The 14,483-nt window shown below is 41.3% G+C and overlaps 4 protein-coding genes across 7 annotated transcripts; all 4 read right to left on the reverse strand.

Moving 5' to 3' along the window:
- Positions 1-195: 195 nt before the first annotated feature.
- On the reverse strand, positions 196-2,650 carry Cortactin (cortactin). 2 transcript variants are annotated; one of them, XM_065313190.1, is made up of 7 exons: positions 2,464-2,650; positions 2,198-2,369; positions 1,896-2,136; positions 1,677-1,842; positions 1,339-1,619; positions 681-1,277; positions 196-584 (listed from the first exon to the last, which is right to left on the reverse strand). In XM_065313190.1, exons 2-7 carry the CDS (start codon positions 2,359-2,361, stop codon positions 504-506), a joined length of 1,530 nt encoding a protein of 509 aa, XP_065169262.1. In that variant the 5' UTR covers positions 2,362-2,369; positions 2,464-2,650; the 3' UTR covers positions 196-503. The 2 variants fall into 2 exon arrangements, with proteins under 2 accessions (XP_065169262.1, XP_065169261.1); XM_065313189.1 differs by having other exon boundaries at positions 2,198-2,650.
- Positions 2,651-2,783: 133 nt separating this feature from the next.
- On the reverse strand, positions 2,784-4,239 carry LOC135800093 (zinc finger protein 345-like). Of its 2 annotated transcripts, none has more exons than XM_065313209.1 (4): positions 3,882-4,239; positions 3,444-3,811; positions 3,237-3,383; positions 2,784-3,182 (listed from the first exon to the last, which is right to left on the reverse strand). In XM_065313209.1, the coding sequence occupies exons 1-4, from the start codon at positions 4,047-4,049 to the stop codon at positions 2,828-2,830; spliced, it is 1,038 nt and encodes a 345-aa protein (XP_065169281.1). In that variant the 5' UTR covers positions 4,050-4,239; the 3' UTR covers positions 2,784-2,827. The 2 variants fall into 2 exon arrangements, with proteins under 2 accessions (XP_065169281.1, XP_065169282.1); XM_065313210.1 differs by having other exon boundaries at positions 2,914-3,182; positions 3,241-3,383.
- Positions 4,240-5,035: 796 nt separating this feature from the next.
- Rab11 (RAS oncogene family member Rab11) lies at positions 5,036-7,609 on the reverse strand. Its single transcript, XM_065313214.1, has 4 exons — positions 7,048-7,609; positions 6,496-6,617; positions 5,897-6,245; positions 5,036-5,835 (listed from the first exon to the last, which is right to left on the reverse strand). Exons 1-4 carry the CDS (start codon positions 7,085-7,087, stop codon positions 5,699-5,701), a joined length of 648 nt encoding a protein of 215 aa, XP_065169286.1. The 5' UTR covers positions 7,088-7,609; the 3' UTR covers positions 5,036-5,698.
- Positions 7,610-8,250: 641 nt separating this feature from the next.
- wts (serine/threonine-protein kinase warts) lies at positions 8,251-14,333 on the reverse strand. 2 transcript variants are annotated; one of them, XM_065313182.1, is made up of 5 exons: positions 14,004-14,333; positions 11,740-13,502; positions 10,808-11,680; positions 10,483-10,751; positions 8,251-10,418 (listed from the first exon to the last, which is right to left on the reverse strand). In XM_065313182.1, the coding sequence occupies exons 2-5, from the start codon at positions 13,358-13,360 to the stop codon at positions 9,990-9,992; spliced, it is 3,192 nt and encodes a 1,063-aa protein (XP_065169254.1). In that variant the 5' UTR covers positions 13,361-13,502; positions 14,004-14,333; the 3' UTR covers positions 8,251-9,989. The 2 variants fall into 2 exon arrangements, with proteins under 2 accessions (XP_065169254.1, XP_065169255.1); XM_065313183.1 differs by lacking the exon at positions 14,004-14,333 and adding an exon at positions 13,593-13,894.
- Between the last annotated feature and the right edge of the window lie 150 nt (positions 14,334-14,483).

Below are 14,483 nucleotides of genomic sequence, written 5' to 3' on the forward strand. Positions count from 1 at the left end.
GCGAATACGCCGAACCGGTTGCATGCGGCTGACAGGTTCGCGTTCGCCCAGACGTAAAATATTCCATTGCGTAGCATGCAGCTGCATCTGTTACTCATTTTGTGAACGTTAGTGCATATTTGGTTGCCTATGTATTACGAACGTAAATTGTACGCCATTTTCATATGAAAAATTCGCTTCTACAACAATAAAATGTTATTTTCTCCGATAAAGGCTCATTTTAATTCATTATTGAGGATGTTTTTCTGTACAAACAGAAATATATTAATTCTCCAGCGTTTTTTACTCAATATTAAAAATATAATCATCAAAAATGAAGAATACTTCGTGTTTAAATAAAAAATACAATTATATGATTAAAAATATCTTCTCTAAGTACGATTAGAATTAAAAGAATGCGTTATTATCGCACATTCATCTCACCTGATTGAGCAGTAATTAATGGAAAACATGAATTAATACAATAATGCGTATAAATACTTCGATATAAAAAGTAAATAGGATTACTCCTGAAGCTTCACATAGTTGGCTGGAAATAAGCCGTAGCGTCCTTTGCACATTCCTCTCCACCAACCTTCATCAATCTGAGAGTAAAAAACACACAATTAGACGTTAGAAAAAAAAACATAACACATAACCCAACACAACATTAATTCAGTTATTGTCTTCTTTATACTTACAAGTTCCACATGCGTGATAATATCTTCCGGATCAAACGATATCTCATCTTCAGCGGCAGCCGCATAATCGTATAAAGCGATAGCCGTGCGCATTGTATCAACAATTTCATCCTGATACTCATCATATTGCTCAGGCTGCATTTCTTCACCGGGCACGTCATCATAGATTTGTTGAGTGTGAACTTCTTCTGGTATCACTTCAGCATGTTCTTCTGGTTGTTGCATTGTCTGCGTTTCTTCCGGATAGATTTCCTCTTCTTGGTATGCAGCCTGAGACTGCGCAGCTTGTCGCAATTGCTGGATTTCTTCAGCTACGCGATTAGTACTGTTCGACGTTGTCTCGGGAGTGGGACTATTAAATTGCGCAAATTTGGATTTATCAAGTTGGCCTGGTTGTTTTTCGGTTGTGGGAACACTGGCAGTTTCGGGTTGATTGTGCAAGAAGGCCATTTTCGTCTGGTCTAGTTGTTTAGGTGCAGCGCGTTCAAAATTCTCGCTTGCTTTCGGTTGTTCGGTGAATGCCGCTGCTTTCGCATGCACTTTCCGAGGTGCTGGGGATGATGTTAAAGATGGCGGCTTACTGCCTTCCTGGGAATTCTAAATACAAGTATAATATTAAATTAATAAATAAAATGCAGTTTTTTAATGGAATACTAACCATTGATTCAAATTTCGCCCGCATTTCAGAAGGTTTTGCACCGGCAATGTCAGGCTTTACACGATCATAATTTGTCCCGATTTTAGCGGGTTGCGAACCAAAACTCTCAGCAGATTTATCCATTCGGTCAGTTTGTACACCAAACTTTCCACCGAAACCAACTTTGTGATCGACTTGACTCTCGTGCTTCTGTGGGGCTTCATGATGATCCCAACCAACTGCAGATTTGTCTTGTCTGTCTTTTTGCACGCCAAACTTCCCACCAAAACCAACGCTATAATCTATAACAGTATTTATTAAATTTTCGTAATTTGAAAAGTATTTTATGATTATTGTACCTTTTTGTGACTCATGTTTGTCAACTTTTTCAACATGGTCCCAACCAACTGCTGATTTATCTTGCCTGTCTGTTTCCACACCAAATTTACCTCCAAATCCAGCAGCATAATCTTTTTGAGAAGCATGTTTTTCTATTTTTTCTTTGTGGTCCCAATTTACAGCACTCTAAATTCAATAAAAATCAATATAAGATATAAACAGTGATTGATAAAACATACCTTATCAACTCTGTCTGTTTGCACACCAAATTTTCCACCAAAACCAGTGGCATAGTCCTTTTGAGATGCATGTTTCTGTAGTTTTTCGATATGATCATGACCTACTGCAGACTTATCCATCCTGTCTTTTTCTACTCCAAATTTGCCACCATAGCCAAAGGAAGCATTAGGCCCTTCATCCATATCCTTCTTCTTTTTTACAGCATCTGCAGCTTCTGTTTCCCTCCTCAGCTGTTCCATACTACAAGAATGAAAATTTATATTAAATTTTAAGCAATTTCAAAAACAAATGTTTTTCGTACTTGATTGAACCTGCTGTTCTCCCAGAGCCTTCAATAGTAGTCGATCCCCATCGCTGCTCTTGCTCAGTAACATTATTAACAAAATCTGGATCAGTTTCCCAATCATCATCACCATCATTCTGAGCAGAAAGATTTACGTTTGTACCAACGGCGGCTTTCCACATCTTGTTTCCTTGAAGGTTATGTAAATGTCTCAAATTTGGCAATGCGCAATTTTCTTCTTTGTATTTATCTCAATACAAAATCGACTTTAACAATACACTCACTTTACAACGCATTAAAAGGATGAATCATTGTAAATTTGTTCAAAGTGGCTTGCAACGCACGTAAATAGTAAATACTCAACGGCCGGCAACACCCCAATCATGTCACCAACTCATACATGAGCAAAGCAAGTACGTGTTTCATAAGTTAATGATAAAGCGGAAATGTACAATTATGTACGCATGTTGCGAGCGCTTAAAAAGTTCGGAAGGAGTGTTAGTGTACAAATAACATTTTTATCTTATCAATAAATCTGTCATGTTTGGGCGTTGTAGGAATACCCTAAATGCACGCAACCCAACGCGCATGAAACAAAAAAGAGTTGCAAATTTAACATTTTTACTATTTAACTATTTTCCTACTATTTTAACTGAACTCTTCTATTACATATGTTTCTGTCATACTATCATCTTCAGATATTTGCAATACAATTTCTTCAGTATGAATATCATGCATACTTTGTTCTTTCACTGCTTCTTGAATATGTTTCTTTGCATGAGTTTGAAGATGACTTTTTAATGATGATAGTTGAATAAAACGTTTCCCACACCATTCACACTCATGCGATTTTTCTCCTGTGTGGATTTTCAGGTGTACTCTGAGTGTACTGTTTCGATTGTAACTTTTCGCGCAGTATTCGCATGTGAAAGGTTTCTCGTCAGTGTGAACAACAGAATGTCGTCGGAAATCTTGTTTCGTCCTGAAGGACAAATCACATTGCCTGCAATCAAAAAAATTAAAATCAAATTATCTAAATAACTCTAAACTAACTTACTTGCATTGATGTGGCCTTTCTCCAGTATGTGTCATTTCATGTTGTCTAACTTGACTATTTGTGTTGTATGCTTTGCCACAAAATCTACAAACATAATGTCGCTTGTTTTCATGTGCTTCTGTATGATACTTCAAAGAAGACCATTGCCTATAAAACACTAAATTAGTTATAATATTAAATATAACCAAAGTTGGTTTATGTAATTACGTAAAACTGGCATCACACAATTTACACTTGTAAGGTTTCTCTCCAGTGTGTATTCTCATATGAGCTTTTAAATTATCAGCCCTGTGAAATGTATGACACACTTTACATTGAATCCTTCTTGCACATGCTTTCACAGCCTTCTTTTCCTTATTAATATCCTGCTGTTCATTTGGTGGACTAATTTGTATTTCAATTTCTTCTGTTTTATCATCTGATTTTTTCTGTTCCACTAAAATCTGTTGATGTTTCATATACTGTTCATAAAAGCCTTGTGAGTTGTTGCAAATCTGTTGAAATTTGTATGCGGATGCAGTGTTGTGATAACAAGGAAAGCAAAGGAGTTGAGGGCCATCATCAGAAAGCTTAAACTAAATAGAATTTCAATTAGAATATCAATATTACTCATACAAATTATAATGCTATGTTCCAGATACATACTTTTGAGATTGATTCCAAAACTTGATATACTTTGATTGTTTCCTTGTCTACATTGGTATTTAATGAGTGTGTTTTGCCTTTTTCTAACTTTTTAGAACAAACTGCACATAGTTTATCCACTTCGTGTTTGAAATATGGATTTAATGGGTCAAACGTGACAAAATCCATTGTATAGTTGTTCAAAAAGACAAGATAATTGTTCTGAGCCTCGTAAACCAACAGAAAACAAACATAGGCACTATCCGAGTAGTTTTCACTGGTTATCAAGTTTTATCATAGCCTACAGAACAAGAATATCAGAAATACACTCGTGAATTAGAGGTTGCCATGTCAACCTAACATAGCGCCCCCTAACCACACTCAGAATGCATAGGTGGTGATAGCAGTGGAATGTTGTTCATGATAAAAATTTCAATTACAAAAGAAACATTCTTAGCGTTGGATCCGGCGATGATATGCACTTTATCCTGAATAAGCGAATAAATATTAAGAAACCTTTTTTATTAATAAATAATCGAATTTCATTAATATGTACAGCTCAAATAATGTCGCAAAATCAAAGAAACCTGCGAGTGCAGTCTGCAGCAAGTGTAAAACTTGTAAGTACATCTAGTAAACGAGACGAATCTCGTGCAGCAGCTGATGCGATTAAAAACATTGGAGTTTATCCCTTCAAACGGAAACAAAACAAAACTATTCTCCTCGCTTTCGATCCCATTTCAGTTATTAATAAACATACAACTTTTTAAATATTTATATATCATCATTCACCACTAGTATTTATAGTTTCATTGTTTTTGCGTTTAGTTCATAGACTATGTATGCAATTGATTTCATTATCTACTTGGTACTCACGAATGTCAAATGAAGTGGCATCGCTCCACAATTTGATAATAATCAATTCCCCTAACCAATCAGTAATTTCATTAAATCTAGTTCCGTTTGTTATTGCCTTAAACTCTGTCGTTATATGCACACATTGTTGCCATTAATATTAAAGAGGTTAAAACACGCACATTTATGTTAAGTATAGTACAAGTAGGTATTCGGATGGAACGCAAAGGATGAAGAAGTTAACAAAACGCAAGAGTTAACGAAAGTCAACAGAGGTGCGAGATGCACACGGCCACACACTGCCTACCTGCTGCGGTCGGTAATAATTGATCAATCTATTACAATCTCAACTATGCATGTAAATATAATATGATAAATGTATTTATAATATTTACTTTATATGGTATAATAATAATAGTACCTCCTACAATATTATAATAAACATAGAAAAACAATTTTTAGTTTGAAAACGTTCATAATCAAATATTTTAAGCAAAAAATTAGAATGTTTCTGCAAACGGCATGCCAAAGAAATGAGCCTTCTCCGGATGGTTGATGATCAAGTTGAAGAGTGCATGTGTGATTGCAAAACAATATCAACAATTTGTCAGAGCATCAATCAAGACGATGGATGTCCACGGCGCAAAACTATAACCTCAACAATATATGTAAAACTTAAAGCTTGAAGACGTGTCTAAAATAGAAGTATAATACACACATAGTTCCAATATTGTTTTGTTAGGCAATGCTCTTCTCATGTAACTAGTTATTTTTGTTTATGCTTTGCTTGCTTCTTTTGATTGAAATGGAAATTTTAAGTTAATTTTTCACTGGTCCTGCTGAAGTTGCTAGACAGACGGTTGCCGAGAATTGTACTAAACCTGCGTTATGTGCGGCGAGGTTCAAAGTCGCCCTCTGCTGTTGGTAGGTTGTTGTTTTTGCTGATAATTGTAATAATAATAAATATACTTATTCACATTACATTACTGACAGCACTGCTTGCGCACACTATCGCTACCCATCGTCGGTTTCACATCTATTTGCTCTACGTTGTGTGGTCGGATTGTATCACCTTCTGGTGGATCACGAATTTGCTTTTGCGAAACAATTCTATATATCTCTGCGGAAAATCAACAATAAAAATGTCAATAGATGTAAATTTTTTCATATAAAAATTATACCTGTGAGTATATTTTGAAAAGCATTATCAACATTGGTGGAATCCAGCGCTGAGGTCTCAATGAAGCTGAGTCCATTGCGCTCGGCAAACACCTTCGCCTCCTCGGTGAGGACAGCGCGCAGATGACGCAAATCAGACTTGTTTCCGACCAACATAATGACAATGTTCTGGTCGGCGTGATCACGCAGCTCGCGCAGCCAGCGCTCGACATTCTCGTAGGTCAAATGCTTGGCGATGTCGTACACCAACAATGCGCCGACTGCACCACGATAATACGCCGCCGTGATCGCTCGATACCGCTCCTGACCAGCCGTGTCCCATATTTGTGCTTTTATTGTCTTGCCATCAACCTAAAACACAAAACAGTGCACGATCAGCATCACCAGCAACAAGTCATACTATTTTTGCTGAGCTTAGTCATTCCCACCTTCCCCCCATTCCTATTGATTGACTAACACATGACTTATTAATTCGGAGTGCGCCGGAATAACTGGCACGGCGCACAGTTAGCATGTGAAAAACGCAACTAATACAAACAATAAGTAGGCCAATTGCGCGCCACACAATAGCATAAATTAAAACCAACACCGTTCGCCTTACCTGTATGCTACGCGTCGCGAACTCGACGCCAATCGTTGACTTCGATTCCAAATTGAATTCATTCCTAGTGAATCTCGACAGGAGGTTACTCTTGCCCACACCGGAATCTCCAATCAGCACCACTAAAACACACAAATGTTTTTTTATGAATTAACATGTTTTGTTGTAGGAGTGTGACAAAAATAAAACGCCTAGTATTTAATTTCCACGCTTTAGCGCGTTTAACATTGACACCGTGCATTGTTACTGATAACAATGACTCAGACCTCGAATTGATAAGGCAAAGGCGGTATGTCCTGCGTTTGCATAATCAATCTGTTTTACAAGCCGCCGGCGGCGGTGGCAACCGATTTTTGAATCGTAATCGATCACTGCAAGTCGGGAACAAAAACAGATTACACGTTGTATGACCCTTGACACTGGTGCTGGTGACTTGTCAATATGAACAACTGGTCGCTCACCAATACACATACACACACAGACACTGATGTTACATTTCTGTCTCGGGCTGAATCGCCCCCCGGCGGCGCGCCGCCGCCACACTTATCTCACCTTTGAACAGGTAATCATACTCGTCGTCTCTGGAACTCATCTCGCTGCCGTTTGGAAAACGCCGAAGTGCCGAAATTGACGCCGCTTGAAATCACACTTGCGTACGCTTGTGGTTGTGTGTTCAATTAGAGATGACGAGTCGAAGCCGCTGCTGGCCTCTCCTTTCGGTGGGGAACCGGATCGTGCGACACGACGACGCACTCGGCGAGGAACCTGCTGGAGTCACGAATCTCGTCGTTTGTCTCGGTTTTGCTTACGCCAGCATCACACACAGCAAGCACTACGCACTGGCACACTGGCACTACGCGAGTGCGATTGCGATTAGGATTCGAGTTCGCTCGGTGCGAACACAATGGTAGTAATTGCGTTTCAATTGGACATATCACAGACACATCGGCCGATCGCTGGACTCGCTGACGGCGATAGGTGTTTTCGTACGAGGATCGCGTGCGCTTCGAAACTTCTCAATCTAATCGCCGTTTATCGCCTGGTTGGCCTGGCGCACAAATAAACCCGACACGACAAAATGGCGACGCCTGCGGACGCCTTTCTGTTACGGGACCGCGACGGTGGCGACCAGCGACGGCGTGCGCATCAACCAATGCGTTTATTTTGTTTCAACTTTTTTGTTTCCGTGTGGAATATAAATATTTCACGAGTAATAATACGTAAATTACGCGATACGTATTGCAAAGTTTACCTTCACGGAGTGGAAAATGGACTGCAAGCTTTATGTGGTTTATATTATGCGTGCCAAACGATAGTCGACTTAAAATAAACTTATGTAAACCCGCATCGAAGCAAAAAAAAGTTACAGTTCATTAACACAGTAATCAGGAATCAATAATAATTGATTGTGGGTACATAAACGAAGGCGCTTAGGTCGCAATTGAGATCAATTGACAAATTAAACAGAAAAACATCCGACCAGTATGTTAATGTAGCAAGAATTTTCCATGTTTGCACTTTCATTATATATACTTGATGATTAATTCAACCTTGATCAACAACCCCGCATTTTATTTCTTATTTTGGGCGCGTTGACATTTTAACAGCAGGAATTACCGTTGTTCTCTTGTTAGCAGTGTTTAATTTTGTTTCCCAAGTAAATTGTTTAAGAAAACAACGCCAGAGGGCGAAAAAACATGGCGTTTACCAAAAACAGATTTAATTTGGTAATTTTTGCCATAAATTGTGAATAAATCAAGTAAAATGTATTCTTTACTTCACTTTTTTCCATTTTAATAATATTAATATACAATAGTTTATTTTTAAGATAATATTTACTATTTACAAAAAAATAATAGAGTATTATACATAATATACAAATTCCTCGTGCTGTGCTTGATGGCTGTTTCTCCTCTAGTCCGATTAAATTTAAAATTCAACCCAATTCGCGCTCCTTCGTACGGCTAGCTAGTGTTAATTTAACTGTAATTACATACCGACTTAAATAATTTATAAATAACATAGTATTGTCCGTATCTCAATGAATAAAACCTAAGTATGTAGCTAAATTGTTAAATTAAATTAGATGATCATCTACTGATCCTGAAACAATTACAAGTTACAAGCTAACTAGGCATTCTTTGACTCGAAGATCCAGTGCTGTGCGCATCCAGAGCTATGAGCTTCATCATCAGCTTGTCATCCTCAACATAAAATCGATTTTTCGCAAATAACAAACGCACGCACACAACATACACGTAATATTCAATTTTCAGCGCTCGCTAGAACCTAACTACCGTTAAATTAAGACTGGTTTGCGTTGAATACGGACACGAATATAAAATAGGACAAGAGAAAACAACAAATCGAAGAATCAAAGAAGAGAATTAAATATGTAAAAAACAAAATAAAAACGTACTACTAAACAAGGTGGGAATTACGCGTACAATATCAAGGACTCCCCCATCGACATCCAGTACTTTTATCACATTACTGTACGATCATCTCAGTTTCTAAAGTTTTTCTTCCTAGTTGAACCTCGCGAATATTACCTACAATCGTAATATAGTAATAAATTAGCACCATTCTTAAATCATATCATACTGCATGCTCGTTTTCTTCACTTTGAATAGTTGGAAGATATTTGTATATCAATAGATAGTTAAACATGACGTTCGAGCAAAAAAAAACTCTCAGAGAATATCTTGTTTCGTTTGTAACAGCAATAATCGTAGATTAATTAATATTCGAATAGCAACATAATACGCTCTATCTAAAACAACTAAACATAACATTATTAATGATCAATTAATCATAAGTATTGTACTTTTTACATGTTTATAGTCAACTGTCGATTCTTATCATAATCATTGAGCAATAAATATTAATATTTATAGTAAAGTTAATAAACAAGTCGCCATCATGTGCGAATAAGTTTTTTTCAATTTTCATCTTTCGTACGCGTGTGTAAGGCCTCAGAGTTGCTTTATGTTTGTTTTTGATGATTGATTTCGATTTAGAGTAAATAAGGCACGTTTAGAGCTTTTTTTCAATTACACTTCGGGGCTGTCGTTTTGTTCCACCATTTTGGCTAATAGAATTACATCTTCCTAATTCGTATACACTTCCAATGTATTCCCCTTATCACATAACTCGTAAAATTTCGTATAAAAATATAACACAATGCATCTGTTCCAATTAGAATTTACCCTGTTTACGATTGTACCAATTCGAACGCACAACCGACGCGCAATCCAATCGAATTTACAATTCAATCCAAGTGCGCAACGCCTGTAAGTATGCAATTTACATTCATAGCCCCCCTCCCCAGTTTAAATCCGCTCGAGCTCAAATTTTTCGAAAATATTCATCGGATTCCTCTCTTAGCTAGGCAAGAAAAACGGCCGCCATGTTACCTGCGACGCTCCACTTGTTTCTCGTTTTACGTCATACGCTCACTTCGTGTTTAACGTCAGATTGCGACATACTGTTAATTATACATAGACGGGTCCCTGATTGTCATTGTCGTCTAGATTAATGCGATTGAAGGCGGGCCCGCCACCGTCGTCAAAAAAACGACGAAATGTAAACTCGAAGAAGCCGTGGAACGGACGCGAGTTGTCGATGAAGTCGTCCGAATTCGTGCTGTCCATCGACGTCGAATTGCGCAACTTGTCCGGATCTATCGGGTCAAAGTTGGACGTGTCCGTGTCGTAATCTATGCGCGGGATGTATGGCGCTTGCTGGCGGCGTAGACCTTTCTCGAAGTCGATTTCTTTGAAGAACGGATGCGATTTCACTTCACTAGCGTTTTTACCTATCCGCTTCTCCGCACTACAACACAGTTTTAAGATCAGGTCGGTCGCCTCTTTCGTCAGATTGGCTTCTTTCGGTATGTGCAGTGTCGTTTCCCAATGGATAACCTAAAAATTTCAGTGATATTTATATTTATATACAGATAAAACTAAAATTAATTCAATAACTTACTTTATATTGTGTTTCTGCTGAAGTATTCGCTGAAAATGGCGGACTACCCACCAACATCTCATACAAAATGACACCAACACTCCACCAATCGCACAATTGAGTATACCCCGTACGCTGTAGGACTTCTGGGGCGATATAATTAGGTGTACCAACCAATGAATGCGCCAAACAGCGTTGATGCTCAATCTGTCGTCGTCTTTCCAACAATTTACACCGACACTCTTCGTTCCAATCCTCCATAGGTTCCATGGAGTCTTGCCTCGCGTGTTCTATAAGTTAATACGTAAATTTAAAACTATTACATTAAAATATCAACTAAAATTACCATTTGGTTGATAATATTTCGAATTATGCGTCCATCTAAACCCAGTACACAAACCAAAGTCTGTCAGTTTGATATGTCCATCCCTATCAATCAAAATGTTATCCGGTTTGATATCGCGATGAATAAATCCCATCTTATGCACACTCTCCACCGCACAAGTCAACTCCGCGATGTAAAACCTCGCCAAAGGTTCTTCAAAAATCCCTCGCTTAATCAACAGCGACATCAAATCACCGCCCGGGATGTAATCCATGACAAAATACAATATATCACTATCCTGGAAGGAGTAGTACAACTTTACCACCCATTCGTTATCAGCCTCGGCAAGAATATCTCTTTCGGCTTTCACATGCGCGACTTGATTTCGTTTCAGCACGTCTGCCTTCCGCAGTGTTTTCATTGCATACAAATGATTTGTATCAATCTTGCTTACTAGCGTCACCTCTCCGAAGGCACCAACACCAATCGGTTGAATTTTCCGGAACATCGTCTTGTCCATCTTTGCGCGTTTTAGCCTAATATAGTTGGATTCTTTCTGCGAGAGCATTTTACGCATTTGACACTGCGCCTCTGGAGATAAACCGATTTTATTCATTTCCGTCTCGAGTTGCATCCTTCGATACACCCTCTGGCGGTAGGATTTGATAACATTCTCAATGTGTTGTTCCATGAAGAATTTGAACGCTTGCGGTGAGTAGTTTTTGACTTTACCATCGCGGCGTTCATCCTCTTTCTCTTTGCTGATTTTCTTACGTTCGGGAATGGGTGATTGATGCTTGATTTTCGTGTGTGGTGGCAGTTGTGGCGGTATATCACTTGGATTCCCATTTCCGTTAGTTGCATGGTTATTATTGCTTTTTACAGATGAGGAAGCTAGAATATCAAACAAATCATTTAATGAATGTGCATTATTGTGCATATATTTATTTTACCTGTTGGTGGAAGAGGTGGCGCAGCCTCGGGATAATTATGCCGCCCCTCAGTGGAAGACGTCGTTGATTGTGGACTATCCGATCGATCAACAATCGGTGAATACTTCCGCTGTAGCGGTTGATGTAACTGCGAGGAAGCCCTCGGAGACACCGTGCTCTCAACACTTGCAACCTGCGCGCCGTATTGTTCCTCACCGTATGGCGGAGGTTGCAATGGTGAGTGGCCTTTAACACGCACAGCTTTCGCCTTCGCCTGCATTGTACTAGCATAACTTGGCGGTTCCGTAGTTGGCACGATCACATTATTAGTCGTCTTCGTCGCCGGCTGAGTTTGCGGCAAAGGCGCTGCCGGTTTACTCGCGTATTGTTTCTGTTGAATCGACGCGTTGTAAGAAGGCGGTGGTGGTTGCGTAGCTGGTGGCGTCGTGCTCGTTGGTGAGATGGGCGTCGTCGGCGCAATGGCAGTTTGTAACACCGGTTTCTGTACCTGGGTACTCTTCACCGATTGCATAATAATAGGCGGTTGGGTTTTCGTCTGCCGCGCACCCCATGCAGGTACAGGCGTTGGCCGCGTCATGGATGTAGGCGTCGTAGTCGATACCGGTATAGGGCTGGGAGACCCCGCTGAAGTTGAACCGGAATAGATTCCCGACGACGGCGATTTTCGAAAGTCCTGCGTCGGGGAGTGACGATTCTGTATCGACGCAGCGTATGACGGCGGTGGTGGTGGCGTCGATTGCGACTTCGTCATGAGAGGATACGGAGGTGGTGGCTCAGCGGAAGCACTACCGCCGGTTGGATACAAACTAAGCGCTTGCATTTGCTGCGAGAGTTGCTGCTGCACCTGCGGACCGTTCTGAACGACCATCGGCTGCCTCGAATTGGGGATATTCGAGACGGGACTAGTGCCTCGCTGCGATGAGGCGGGCGAATTATAAACCGGTACGGCTGGCGGTGCCCTGGCCGGCACCACCGGCGCCGGTGACATCCGCTTCAACATTTGCTGCACATTATTCGGCACAGACTGATACGGTCCGTGCGGTGGTGGCGGCGGAGGCGTGTTACGTGGCGGGGGAGGCGGCGGTGGTTCATTAAAGTTACTCGGCGAATACTGTCGACTCACAGGCGGATGTAAATCCGTGAGTCGTGGGCTATCGGAGCGTGAACTGCCGGCACCGCTATCCAACGCCGGACTACCGCGATGCATACTTATCTCGCGATCAATACTGGGCTTACGCATCAATTTGATTTTACCGCCTTCCGCCTGCTGCTTGTTTAAATAGTCGATGGCGCCGTCCAGCCGTCCGCCGGACGCCTGCAAGGCGCGCACCGACTGCTCCTCGGCAAATCCCATCGCTAGCAATTGTGCGAGTACTTGCCGCAGTTGATGCAGTTCCTTATCGGCGCCGTTTGAACCGGAAGCTGAGCTCAGCGAACTTACGCCGCTGGTCGTCGATAGATTACTGATGGTGCTGGCGGCGGACGAACCCTCGCCGCCGCCGCCAATCTTGGCGAATGGCTGCAGCGAGTTGTGGATCTCTTCCATCGCCTTCTGATGGTAGCCCGAAGACCGGGCTGGTGCACTGTTGTTCATGATGATTAGGCCGGGCTGCTGGCCCATGGTCCTACTTCACATCGCAATTATCCAACTTCGACCACTTTTGCCGGAAGCGCACATAGCAGGCGATAGAGTCGTTTCTACACTCTCTTATCCAATTGGATGCTCAAACACACAGTGCGGATACGTAAAGGTGAATTGACACCTAAAACAAAACGCCACTTTTAATACAAATTGATGATTGACAGCGCTAGTAGATATGATTTGATCGAAATTGAGCCAATGTTTTACAAACGTTTCGCATTTATTTTGCATAGGCGCATGCAAGTCAACGCGCGCACACGAATCCGATCGAGGAGAAAAATAAATATCAATCCGATGCGCGGCCGCTCGGGCACGCTCTCCTGCTGGAATGTTGTTGATGTGTATTACGAGACGCACGGAGCATGCACACACGACGATATATACACGCGCAGGCGGCCTATTCACACGCACACGGCGCACGGCGCACGCACGGACAAACGCCCGCGGGCGTGCGTAGTGGTGTGTGCCAAATTACGATCAAACGTCTCACTCTAATGGCATGCCATTCGCATTCTTTGGCATTGTGACACACGTTCGCGGGGTGTCGCGCGAGCGCACGCACCACAAAGGCTGGCGGCGTGTATTTATAACGCGCGGCCCCGCGCCGTGGACGTGTCGTTACCTTATTTATGCAGCGCAACCCGAATGCGACAATTCCTCGAGATTCCTCCTCTGGCAGATTCGAGCGCTCGCCGCGTCTCATTCTAGACCCGACGAACACCACCGACACTCCGCACTCGCACACACTCTTTTTTTCGCACCGACGCGATGCTACACGGCGGCGGCGAGATGCACACGCGTGCTCTCGAACTGCCGCTGGTTGGGCGCGCACCTCGGGGACTCCGCCGGACGCGCTACGGGTGGATTCTCGGGCGATTTGCACGGGGAAAACTTAAACGAAAACAAAGAAAATTTCTTGAATGAATTATGTGGCGGCCATCTTAGAGTGTCAAATTCCAGAAACTGCCAACTGCAAAGGCAGACTTTCCCTATGCCTCACCAAAGATCTCACTAGGATCATATATATTACATGTTTTTTACAAATATTTAAACATACATAGCCTAAGACTTTAGATCTTAGGTTAACATTGAACAATTACAA

This window comes from Atheta coriaria, unplaced genomic scaffold (genome assembly GCF_025399875.1).
Source record: "Atheta coriaria isolate IRGN ID8LTWV9N9 unplaced genomic scaffold, Caltech_Dcor_3.1 hic_scaffold_10_pilon, whole genome shotgun sequence".
NCBI classification, from domain to species: domain Eukaryota; kingdom Metazoa; phylum Arthropoda; class Insecta; order Coleoptera; family Staphylinidae; genus Dalotia; species Dalotia coriaria.

What these genes read in the sequence shown, in the direction of transcription:
- Cortactin (XM_065313190.1), bottom strand. Translation starts at nt 2,361, where the DNA reads ATGTGGAAAGCCGCCGTTGGTACAAACGTAAATCTTTCTGCTCAGAAT. An exon ending in CAAACATGAGTCACAAAAAG is followed by an intron (nt 1,620 to 1,676) that starts GTACAATAATCA and finishes ATACTGTTATAG; the next exon opens with ATTATAGCGTTGGTTTTGGT. An exon ending in TTATCACGCATGTGGAACTT is followed by an intron (nt 585 to 680) that starts GTAAGTATAAAG and finishes TTTTACTCTCAG; the next exon opens with ATTGATGAAGGTTGGTGGAG.
- LOC135800093 (XM_065313209.1), bottom strand. Translation starts at nt 4,049, where the DNA reads ATGGATTTTGTCACGTTTGACCCATTAAATCCATATTTCAAACACGAA. An exon ending in TTGTGTGATGCCAGTTTTAC is followed by an intron (nt 3,384 to 3,443) that starts GTAATTACATAA and finishes AGTGTTTTATAG; the next exon opens with GCAATGGTCTTCTTTGAAGT. An exon ending in GAAAGGCCACATCAATGCAA is followed by an intron (nt 3,183 to 3,236) that starts GTAAGTTAGTTT and finishes TTTTGATTGCAG; the next exon opens with GCAATGTGATTTGTCCTTCA.
- Rab11 (XM_065313214.1), bottom strand. Translation starts at nt 7,087, where the DNA reads ATGAGTTCCAGAGACGACGAGTATGATTACCTGTTCAAAG. An exon ending in GTATGATTACCTGTTCAAAG is followed by an intron (nt 6,618 to 7,047) that starts GTGAGATAAGTG and finishes TGTGTGTTTTAG; the next exon opens with TGGTGCTGATTGGAGATTCC. An exon ending in TTTTCAAAATATACTCACAG is followed by an intron (nt 5,836 to 5,896) that starts GTATAATTTTTA and finishes GATTTTCCGCAG; the next exon opens with AGATATATAGAATTGTTTCG.
- wts (XM_065313182.1), bottom strand. Translation starts at nt 13,360, where the DNA reads ATGGGCCAGCAGCCCGGCCTAATCATCATGAACAACAGTGCACCAGCC. An exon ending in GAAATATTATCAACCAAATG is followed by an intron (nt 10,752 to 10,807) that starts GTAATTTTAGTT and finishes ATTAACTTATAG; the next exon opens with AACACGCGAGGCAAGACTCC. An exon ending in CAGCAGAAACACAATATAAA is followed by an intron (nt 10,419 to 10,482) that starts GTAAGTTATTGA and finishes TGAAATTTTTAG; the next exon opens with GTTATCCATTGGGAAACGAC.